The sequence below is a fragment of the Pecten maximus genome, chromosome 7, assembly GCF_902652985.1.
Source record: "Pecten maximus chromosome 7, xPecMax1.1, whole genome shotgun sequence".
Classification (NCBI taxonomy): domain Eukaryota; kingdom Metazoa; phylum Mollusca; class Bivalvia; order Pectinida; family Pectinidae; genus Pecten; species Pecten maximus.
In genome coordinates, this window is record NC_047021.1 from 46,213,743 (window position 1) to 46,226,627 (window position 12,885).

Below are 12,885 nucleotides of genomic sequence, written 5' to 3' on the forward strand. Positions count from 1 at the left end.
TGTCCAGGGGCAGGAGGGGCAAGGCCCAGGAGGGGAAACATAATAGTTCTCCTCTTGTCCAGGGGCAGGAGGGGCGAGGCCCAGGAGGGGAAATATAATAGTTCTCTACTTGTCCAGGGGCCGGAGAGGCGAGGCCCAGGAGGGGAAATATAATAGTTCTCTACTTGTCCAGGGGCCGGAGGGGCGAGGCCCAGGAGGGGAAACATAATAGTTCTCTGCTTGTCATGAACGAGTGAACAACCAAATTTGGTCTGAAGCATCCTTTGGGGGAGATGAACAAATTTTGCTTAAATGGTGACTCTGGTCCTTCTAGGGCAGGAGGGGTATAGCCAATTTGGGGAAATATAGGTGAAGTCCTTTTAATCGCTACTAGTTATGAACAACTAATGATGGAATTTGTCCAAATTTATTCAGAAGCATCCTTGGGAGTGGTAAAACCATCACTGCAATAAAAAGGGTGGCCAATATACCAGAACTGTCTGTATAATGTGGCCAGTACCAGGACTGTCTGTATAATGTGGCCAATATACCAGAACTGTCTGTATAATGTGGCCAGTACCAGGACTGTCTGTATAATGTGGCCAATACCAGGACTGTCTGTATAATGTGGCCAATACCAGGACTGTCTGTATAATGTGGCCAATACCAGGACTGTCTGTATAATGTGGCCAATATACCAGGACTGTCTGTATAATGTGGCCAATACCAGGACTGGCTGTATAATGTAGCCAATACCAGGACTGTCTGTATAATGTGGCCAATACCAGAACTGTCTGTATAATGTGGCCAATATACCAGGACTGTCTGTATAATGTGGCCAATACCAGAACTGTCTGTATAATGTGGCCATTACAGGACTGTCTGTATAATGTGGCCAGTACCAGGACTGTCTGTATTATGTTGTCAATACCAGAACTGTCTGTATAATGTGGCCAATACCAGGACTGTCTGTATAATGTGGCCAATACAGGACTGTCTGTATAATATGGCCAATACCAGAACTGTCTGTATAATGTTGTCAATACCAGAACTGTCTGTATAATGTGGCCAATACCAGAACTGTCTGTATAATATGGCTAATACCAGGACTGTCAGTATAATGTGGCCAATACTAGGACTGTCTGTATAATGTGGCCAATACCAGAACTGTCTGTATAATGTGGCTAATACCAGAATTGTATAATGTGGCCAATACCAGGACTGTCTGTATAATATGGCCAATACCAGGACTGTCTGTATAATGTGGCCAATACCAGGACTGTATAATGTGGCCAATACCAGGACTGTCTGTATAATGTGGCCAATATACTAGAACTGTCTGTATAATATGGCCAATACCAGGACTGTCTGTATAATGTGGCCAATACCAGGACTGTATAATATGGCCAATACCAGGACTGTCTGTATAATATGGCCAATACCAGGACTGTCTGTATAATGTGGCCAATACCAGGACTGTCTGTATAATGTGGCCAATACCAGGACTGTCTGTACAATGTGGCCAATACCAGGACTGTATAATGTGGCCAATACCAGAACTGTCTGTATAATGTGGCCAATACCAGGACTGGCTGTATAATGTGGCCAATACCAGGAGTGTCTGTATAATGTGGCCAATACCAGAACTGTCTGTATAATATGGCCAATACCAGGACTGTCTGTATAATGTGACCAATACTAGGACTGTCTGTATAATGTGGCCAATACCAGAACTGTCTGTATAATGTGGCTAATACCAGGACTGTCTGTATAATGTGGCCAATACCAGGATTGTCTGTATAATGTGGCCAATACCAGGACTGTCTGTATAATGTGGCCAATACCAGACCTGTCTGTATAATGTGGCCAATACCAGGACTATCTGTATAATGTGGCCAATACCAGGACTGTCTGTATAATGTGGCCAATACCAGGACTGTCTGTATAATGTGGCCAATAACAGGACTGGCTGTATAATGTGGCCAATACCAGGAGTGTCTGTATAATGTGGCCAATACCAGAACTGTCTGTATAATATGGCCAATACCAGGACTGTCTGTATAATGTGGCCATTACTAGGACTGTCTGTATAATGTGGCCAATACCAGAACTGTCTGTATAATGTGGCTAATACCAGAACTGTATAATGTGGCCAATACCAGAACTGTCTGTATAATGTGGCCAATATACCAGGACAGTCTGTATAATGTGGCCAATACCAGAACTGTCTGTATAATGTGGCCATTACAGGACTGTCTGTATAATGTGGCCAGTACCAGGACTGTCTGTATTATGTTGTCAATACCAGAACTGTCTGTATAATGTGGCCAATACCAGAACTGTCTGTATAATGTGGCCAATACAGGACTGTCTGTATAATATGGCCAATACCAGAACTGTCTGTATAATGTTGTCAATACCAGAACTGTCTGTATAATGTGGCCAATACCAGAACTGTCTGTATAATATGGCTAATACCAGGACTGTCAGTATAATGTGGCCAATACTAGGACTGTCTGTATAATGTGGCCAATACCAGAACTGTCTGTATAATGTGGCTAATACCAGAATTGTATAATGTGGCCAATACCAGGACTGTCTGTATAATATGGCCAATACCAGGACTGTCTGTATAATGTGGCCAATACCAGGACTGTATAATGTGGCCAATACCAGGACTGTCTGTATAATGTGACCAATATACCAGAACTGTCTGTATAATATGGCCAATACCAGGACTGTCTGTATAATGTGGCCAATACCAGGACTGTATAATATGGCCAATACCAGGACTGTCTGTATAATATGGCCAATACCAGGACTGTCGGTATAATGTGGCCAATATACCAGAACTGTCTGTATAATATGGCCAATACCAGGACTGTCTGTATAATGTGGCCAATACCAGAACTGTCTGTATAATATGGCCAATACCAGGACTGTCTGTATAATGTGGCCAATACCAGGACTGTCTGTATAATGTGGCCAATACCAGGACTGTCTGTACAATGTGGCCAATACCAGGACTGTATAATGTGGCCAATACCAGAACTGTCTGTATAATGTGGCCAATACCAGGACTGGCTGTATAATGTGGCCAATACCAGGAGTGTCTGTATAATGTGGCCAATACCAGAACTGTCTGTATAATATGGCCAATACCAGGACTGTCTGTATAATGTGACCAATACTAGGACTGTCTGTATAATGTGGCCAATACCAGAACTGTCTGTATAATGTGGCTAATACCAGGACTGTCTGTATAATGTGGCCAATACCAGGACTGTCTGTATAATGTGGCCAATACCAGGACTGGCTGTATAATGTGGCCAATACCAGGAGTGTCTGTATAATGTGGCCAATACCAGAACTGTCTGTATAATATGGCCAATACCAGGACTGTCTGTATAATGTGGCCAATACTAGGACTGTCTGTATAATGTGGCCAATACCAGAACTGTCTTTATAATGTGGCTAATACCAGGACTGTCTGTATAATGTGGACAATACCAGGACTGTTTGTATAATGTGGCCAATACCAGGACTGTCTGTATAATGTGGCCAATACCAGGACTGTCTGTATAATGTGGCCAATACCAGACCTGTCTGTATAATGTGGCCAATACCAGGACTGTATAATGTGGCCAGTACCAGAACTGTCTGTATAATGTGGCCAATACCAGGACTGGCTGTATAATGTGGCCAATACCAGGACTGTCTGTATAATGTGGCCAATACCAGGACTGTCTGTATAATGTGGCCAATACCAGGACTGTATAATGTGGCCAATACCAGAACTGTCTGTATAATGTGGCCAATACCAGAACTGTCTGTATAATGTGGCCAATACCAGGACTGGCTGTATAATGTGGCCAATACCAGGAGTGTCTGTATAATGTGGCCAATACCAGAACTGTCTGTATAATATGGCCAATACCAGGACTGTCTGTATAATGTGGTCAATACTAGGACTGTCTGTATAATGTGGCATATACCAAAACTGTCTGTATAATGTGGCCAATACCAGGACTGTCTGTATAATATGGCCAATACCAGGACTGTCTGTATAATGTGGCCAATACCAGGACTGTATAATGTGGCCAATACCAGAACTGTCTGTATAATGTGGCCAATACCAGGACTGTCTGTATAATGTGGCCAATACCAGGACTGTCTGTATAATGTGGCCAATACCAGGACTGTATAATGTGGCCAGTACCAGGACTGTCTGTATAATGTGGCCAATACCAGGACTGTCTGTATAATGTGGCCAATACAGGACTGTCTGTATAATGTGGCCAATACCAGAACTGTCTGTATAATGTGGCCAATACCAGAACCGTCTGTATAATGTGGCCAATACCAGGACTGTCTGTATAATGTGGCCAATACCAGGACTGTCTGTATAATGTGGCCAATACCAGGACTGTCTGTATAATGTGGCCAATACCAGAACTGTCTGTATAATGTGGCCAATACCAGAACTGTCTGTATAATGTGGCTAATACCAGAACTGTCTGTATAATGTGGCCAATACCAGGACTGTCTGTATAATGTGGCCAATACCAGGACTGTCTGTATAATGTGGCCAATACCAGGACTGTCTGTATAATGTGGCCAATACCAGAACTGTCTGTATAATGTGGCCAATACCAGGACTGTCTGTATAATGTGGCCAATACCAGAACTGTCTGTATAATGTGGCCAATACCAGAACTGTCTGTATAATGTGGCCAATACCAGGACTGTCTGTATAATGTGGCCAATACCAGAACTGTCTGTATAATGTGGCCAATACCAGGACTGTATAATGTGGCCAATACCAGAACTGTCTGTATAATGTGGCCAATACCAGGACTGTCTGTATAATGTGGCCAATACCAGAACTGTCTGTATAATGTGGCCAATATACCAGGACTGTCTGTATAATGTGGCCAATACCAGAACTGTCTGTATAATGTGGCCAATACCAGAACTGTCTGTATAATGTGGCCAATACCAGAACTGTCTGTATAATGTGGCCAATACCAGGACTGTATAATGTGGCCAATACCAGAACTGTCTGTATAATGTGACCAATACCAGGACTGTCTGTATAATGTGGCCAATACCAGGACTGTCTGTATAATGTGGCCAATACCAGGACTGTATAATGTGGCCAATACCAGAACTGTCTGTATAATGTGGCCAATACCAGAACTGTCTGTATAATGTGGCCAATACCAGGACTGGCTGTATAATGTGGCCAATACCAGGAGTGTCTGTATAATGTGGCCAATACCAGAACTGTCTGTATAATATGGCCAATACCAGGACTGTCTGTATAATGTGGCCAATACTAGGACTGTCTGTATAATGTGGCCAATACCAGAACTGTCTGTATAATGTGGCCAATACCAGGACTGTATAATGTGGCCAATACCAGAACTGTCTGTATAATGTGGCCAATACCAGAACTGTCTGTATAATGTGGCCAATACCAGGACTGGCTGTATAATGTGGCCAATACCAGGAGTGTCTGTATAATGTGGCCAATACCAGAACTGTCTGTATAATATGGCCAAAACCAGGACTGTCTGTATAAAGTGGCCAATACTAGGACTGTCTGTATAATGTGGCCAATACCAAAACTGTCTGTATAATGTGGCCAATACCAGGACTGTCTGTATAATGTGGCCAATACCAGGACTGTCTGTATAATATGGCCAATACCAGGACTGTCTGTATAATGTGGCCAATACCAGGACTGTATAATGTGGCCAATACCAGAACTGTCTGTATAATGTGGCCAATACCAGGACTGTCTGTATAATGTGGCCAATACCAGGACTGTCTGTATAATGTGGCCAATACCAGGACTGTATAATGTGGCCAGTACCAGGACTGTCTGTATAATGTGGCCAATACCAGGACTGTCTGTATAATGTGGCCAATACAGGACTGTCTGTATAATGTGGCCAATACCAGAACTGTCTGTATAATGTGGCCAATACCAGAACTGTCTGTATAATGTGGCCAATACCAGGACTGTCTGTATAATGTGGCCAATACCAGGACTGTCTGTATAATGTGGCCAATACCAGGACTGTCTGTATAATGTGGCCAATACCAGAACTGTCTGTATAATGTGGCCAATACCAGAACTGTCTGTATAATGTGGCTAATACCAGAACTGTCTGTATAATGTGGCCAATACCAGGACTGTCTGTATAATGTGGCCAATACCAGGACTGTCTGTATAATGTGGCCAATACCAGGACTGTCTGTATAATGTGGCCAATACCAGAACTGTCTGTATAATGTGGCCAATACCAGGACTGTCTGTATAATATGGCCAATACCAGAACTGTCTGTATAATGTGGCCAATACCAGGACTGTATAATGTGGCCAATACCAGAACTGTCTGTATAATGTGGCCAATACCAGGACTGTCTGTATAATGTGGCCAATACCAGAACTGTCTGTATAATGTGGCCAATACCAGGACTGTCTGTATAATGTGGCCAATACCAGAACTGTCTGTATAATGTGGCCAATACCAGAACTGTCTGTATAATGTGGCCAATACCAGAACTGTCTGTATAATGTGGCCAATACCAGGACTGTATAATGTGGCCAATACCAGAACTGTCTGTATAATGTGGCCAATACCAGGACTGTCTGTATAATGTGGCCAATACCAGGACTGTCTGTATAATGTGGCCAATACCAGGACTGTCTGTATAATATAGCCAATACCAGAACTGTCTGTATAATGTGGCCAATACCAGGACTGTCTGTATAATGTGGCCAATACCAGAACTGTCTGTATAATGTGGCCAATACCAGGACTGTCTGTATAATGTGGCCAATACCAGGACTGTCTGTATAATGTGGCCAATACCAGGACTGGTCTGTATAATGTGGCCAATACCAGAACTGTCTGTATAATGTGGCCAATACCAGGACTGTCTGTATCAGTGGATCAATATCAGGACTTATGGTATCATTTTGATCAATACTACATGTTAGAACTGTCTGTATCATATCTCACAATACAGAAGTATTTTTAATCCTTAACTGTTGTATTAGTGGGATATCAGGACCTATCACCTTCTTCATACAGTTCCAGCACTCGACCAGTGTCAAATTCATTTTAACAACAATGGCAACATCATGTACGGTGAGTTTGTATTATTATTTTTATAATTAAGCTGTGAAATCAGATAGTTATACCCCCACAACAAAGTCAGGGGGGTATACTGGAATCAGGTTATCTGGCCGCACTCACTCAGATATACTTGTGGGGTGAATTAGCGATTCATTCTGTGCAAAAATCTTCGTCATGCTCCTATAGAAGAGGAAATTTAATGTAAATTTGTTTTCTCCCATAATTTATCATTAAATCTCATTGCGCATGTGCTTTTTTAGCGACAGAATGAACGGAAATTAAATGTGATGTCCATATCAAATTAAAACTTGTGCCTTGCACCCCACAGGTTTTCAGACAAATGACTACACCCCATAAGTCGATCTTGTCCGTATCATTGTCCATCCGTCGTCCGTTGTCCGACAACTCCTCCTAAACCAATGGGCCAATTCCAATGAGATTTCACACAAATATAAATGACCATGTGTAGATGTGCATGCCACTTTCTTTTTCTCCAAATTATGGTTGCTATGGTAACTGGTCACTATATTACTGGGTTATCTTAGCCTTTAATTAACAGTTCCAATTCACCATTGACTTGTGCAGATTGCGGGGTATTAGTTAGCCATCCTGGCGACAGTTCTAGTTTTGTCTGCTTTTATACAAAACAAACAAAAGTAAATACATTAAAGATTACATGACTTGTTGAGATTATTAGTAACACTATAGGTAAAGTTTGGCATTGTTGGGGCTGTTTAAGCTGATATAACTCTCCTAAAACTACTCGTACAAGATAGAACAAACAATACAGAAATACACTATAGATATGTATACAACAATACTGAACTATCAAGTGAGTGATCCACTAAGGCAAAAGTCAGCAGCGTGAATGTAGGTACGTGGCATTGGAAGTAGAACCCTTAGCAGGTATGAAAGTCATACATGGCTTGACATAGGGCTACGTCTGCAGGTACAAAGACTCACACAGTACTGACAGAGAGGAGGAATCAGTCCACCAATACAGAGTCATTGAGGGATCTCAAACGAATGCGAGCGATCTCGCTGTAGTATAAGAGAAGTGACCGTAAAGAATGTACGTGACTCGAGGTGTTTCCCTATGTAGACCTAGGTATGAAACCATGATAGAAGGGGAACTACATCTATAGGTACATAGCTACGGCCTCACTTAGACAATACCTCTAATGGTGTATACGTAACTACATACAGATATATATATATATTTATATATACAAACACAAATAGCCCAAAAATATACATACTGAATTTAGGGTGAAAAATTCCACAAGAATTGAATGGCAAAAGAGAATGCTGCCAGTGTCAATAAAATACATGGTACAGCAGCCTGTATAGACACAAAAGCCCCATAGAAATGTATGTAGTTGTTGAAAAGACGTATAGTTATGTCTGAAATTCAGATATAAGTACCATACAAATATACACAATCACATATTGGGTATCAGGGTATCACCTAAGTATCTGCTCCTATGTGAAAGGAATGATCAGAAAAAGAACTATCAGCTTGTCCAGCCTGTAAGAATCTTTTAACTTGCTCAAGAAGGTATAAATATGTGTTCAAACTAAGGAGATATTAGACCGCGGTAGGAACCTTAGCGTGTGTCCTGGTCAGCTTTCATGGACTTGACAGGATACAAAAAAAAAGATTTTCGAAAATTTCAATATCTACACTATTTCCAAATGGGTCAATTTTTAGCCCACCATCATCAGATGGTGGGCTATTCAAATCGCCCTGCGTCCGTGGTCCGTCCGTCCGTCCGTCCGTCCGTCCGTAAACAATTCTTGTTATCGCTAATCCTCAGAAAGTACTGAAGGGATCTTTCTCAAATTTCATATGTGGGTTCCCCTTGGTGCCTAGTTATGCATATTGCATTTTGAGACCAATCGTAAAACAACATGGCCGACAGGCAGCCATCTTGGATTTTGACAATTGAAGTTTGTTATCGCTATTTCTGAGAAAGTACTCAAGGGATCTTTCTCAAATTTCATCTGTAGATTACCCTTGGTGCCTAGTTATGCATATTGCATTTTGAGACCAATAGGAAAACAACATGGCCGACAGGCAGCCATCTTGGATTTTGACAATTGAAGTTTGTTATTGCTATTTCTGAGAAGGTACTGAAGGGATCTTTCTCAAATTTCATATGTAGGTTTCCCTTAGTGCTTAGGTATGCATATTGCATTTTGAGACCAATCGGAAAACAACATGGCCGACAGGCAGCCATCTTGGATTTTGACAATTGAAGTTTGTTATCACTATTTCTGAGAAAGTACTGAAGGGATCTTTCTCAGATTTCATATGTAGATTTCCCTTGGTGCCTAGTTATGCATATTGCATTTTGAGACCAATCGGAAAACAACATGGCCGACAGGTAGCCATCTTGGATTTTGACAATTGAAGTTTGTTATCGCTATTTCTGAGAAAGTACTGAAGGGATCTTTCTCAAATTTCATATGTAGGTTTCCCTTGGTGCCTAGTTATGTATATTGCATTTTGAGACCAATAGGAAAACAACATGGCCGACAGGCAGCCATCTTAGATTTTGACAATTGAAGTTTGTTATCGCTATTTCTAAGAAAGTACTCAAGGGATCTTTCTCAAATTTCATATGTAGGTTTCCCTTGGTGCCTAGTTATGCATATTGCATTTTGAGGCCAATCGGAAAACAACATGGCCGACAGGCAGCCATCTTGGATTTTGGCAATTGAAGTTTGTTATCGCTATTTCTGAGAAAGTACTAAAGGGATCTTTCTCAAATTTCATATGTAGATTCCCCTTGGTGCCTAGTTATGCATATTGCATTTTGAGACCAATCGGAAAACAACATGGCCGACAGGAAGCCATCTTGGATTTTGTCAATTGAAGGTTGTTATCGCTATTTCTGAGAAAGAACTGAAGGGATCTTTCTCAAATTTCATATGTAGGTTTCCCTTGGTGCCTAGTTATGCATATTGCATTTTGAGACCTATCAGAAAACAACATGGCCGACAGGCAGCCATCTTAGATTTTGACAATTGAAGTTTGTTATCGCTATTTCTCAGAAAGTAATGAAGGGATCTTTCTCAATTTTCATATTTAGGTTCCCCTCGGTGCCTAGTTATGCATATTGCATTTTGAGACTAATCGTAAAACAACATGGCCGACAGGCAGCCATCTTAGATTTTGACAATTGAAACTTATTATCGCTATTTTTCAGAAAGTACTGAAGGGATCTTTCTCAAACATTTTTATAAGTTCCCCTTGGTCTGTAGTTCTGCATATTGCATCTTGGGACCAATAGGAAAACAACATGGCCGACAGGCAGCCATCTTGTATTTTGACAATTGAAGTTTGTTATCGCTATTTTACAGAAGGTACTGAAGGGATCTTTCTCAAATTTCATATGTAGGTTCCCCTTGGTCCCTGGTGTTGCATTTTGGGACCAATCCAAAAACAACAGACAGCCACTATTGCTAAATCTTAAATTTTATATATAGGTTCCCCTTGTTTGAAAAGTACTAGAGGGCTGTTTCTGAATTTACACAGATTAGTAAGACTTAGAGGAAGGGAAAAGTAGAGAAAAGATCAATCTGACATGGAACCTATAAAGATCATTCAATGGTGGGCGCCAAGATCCCTCTGGGATCTCTTGTTAAATGTTGAAGTTTGAGAATAAAATTAGACAAGTCATCTGCCATACAAATATCATTAATTTTTATCAAGTAATCCTGATAATTTTTACATTTAAATACTCCACATCTCAAAAAAACATAAAAAGCAGTTTAAAAAAGACACTCCAGCATACAGTCAAGAAAAGACTAAACATACCTCTTTTCAAACATGATGAAAGATTAGACAATACTATAAAGGTGATGGACAGACATTTATTACCCGTATTAGATTTTTGAGTTGTACGGATTGCTCTCAAAATATATGTTAGTTTGAGAGCTCTGTCAAGTGGGTCATCCAACCTTTTCTTAATGTAATAACAAATTCCAGCAAGATAAGTTATCGAAGTTCAACACTTTGACAGTAGGTCACAAACGAAATCACAATGTCCTTGTGAATAACAGGTAGTTTTCCGGACAACCATGGCATAACTAGAGAGTTCATAGCCAGGGTCGTCAAGTGCTGACTTGTAGGTAGACAAGGTAGCGCTACTCAAGGCAAGGTCCCACCAAAAATCAAAGTTCATGACATTATGACCTGGTCGGCTGGTAGGCACGGGGTAGGCTGCAAGTTGGCGTGTGGGGCCAGAGCACGGAATCGGTCCATCTGCCAACGAGAAAGTGAATCAGCCACATTATTACGTTTGCCCCCAATATGGACAGCATGGACAACATAATTGTGTGTAGCTGAATGGAAAGTTAAATGTCTCATGAGTTTCATAATACTGGTAACCTTAGATCGACCTTTACTTATAATGTCAACAGTAGAAAGGTTATCACAGTGAAATAAGATCCTCTTACGCGACCACGAATGACCCCACAAAACACAAGCAATCACAATGGGGTATAGTTGAAACAAGGCCATTGATGGATCCTCCTCCAGTATAGCAGAAGGAAAATAAACCAGCTGTAGCCAAGAATACCACTAAAAGCACTTGGGGTAGCATCGGTAAACAAATGCATGTCAGCTGCCTTCGTGATATTGTCATCCATAAAGAAAGAAACACCATTCCACGAGCTAAGGAAGATAGACCACATGGCCAGATCTGATCGAACCGCCGCATTAAGTGTTACATAATGATGAAGATCTTTCGCACACGTAGAAAGTTTTAATTAGATGAGAAATGAAAGATCGGCTGGCCAAATAACACGGCATGTGAAATTCATATGCCCTAACAAACTCAGCAATTCACGTTTGGAGCATTTTTTTCTTTTTAGAGAACTCCACAACAATACCACATATTCTCTTCACTTTCACATCAGGAAGTCTTGCCTCCATTTTGAATGAGTCCAGGCAGATACCTAAATACTCCAGACATGTAGATGGACCGTCAGTTTTACGTACAGCTAGGGGCACGTTGAGTTTCTGAAATATTGACAGAAAAACCTGCATAACTTTGCTGGCATCTTCACCAGGTGGCACGATGACTAAAAAATCATCCAGCAGGTGTAGTAGATATTTGATGTTGTAGTTGTTCTCAGTAATCCAGCAGATAGTACTAGAAAGATTGTCAAAGATTTTAGGCTGGAACGGCTACCAAACAATAGTCTCACAAAGAAATAAAAACCGTCCTACCAAGAAATTCCATGAAATGGCCAGAGGTTGAGGTTGATAGGAATATAAGCTTGAAAAAAAGTTGTCACTATTATTATGTGGGGCAGACTTCGACGATCAATCGTTGTTTCCCCTGTATATTTGTGTTCTGCTAAACCAATTGATACAGTAATTGTTGAAAGGAAGTCTGTGAAAAAGGGCCTAGTAGAAACCTTTTATCAACCTCTTTCTGAATAAGTGTCGAGACAGCATCTACATCCTAAAGCGCTGACCTTAGGTTCTTGCACCAAAAAAAAACATTCTGGAATGGATAAACCCTTCAGAGTTGCAGTGTGAGATTTGAACAGGATTTAATTTTGTGTAAACCTTAATTTAGAATAATCAAAAGTACATTCAAATTTTTTTTATTATTGAGTTCATCTTTGTACAACATCTCTTACTGTTCATATATTTTAATCATCATCATTTTCGGTGATATTGTAAATGTCCATATTTTAGTGAGAATCTTATCGGAGTAATCATAGTAATCATTGTGTC

At 40.8% G+C, this 12,885-nt stretch overlaps 1 protein-coding gene across 1 annotated transcript in view; it reads left to right on the top strand.

Annotated features, from left to right (window-relative positions):
* LOC117330988 (DDB1- and CUL4-associated factor 1-like) overlaps nt 1-12,885 on the top strand; it is a 225,087-nt gene that overhangs the window by 170,782 nt on the left and 41,420 nt on the right. Inside the window, exon 33 of the mRNA XM_033889585.1 lies at nt 7,052-7,142. Within this exon, the coding sequence (XP_033745476.1) occupies nt 7,052-7,142 (91 nt within the window). The remainder of the gene's footprint in view (nt 1-7,051; nt 7,143-12,885) is intronic.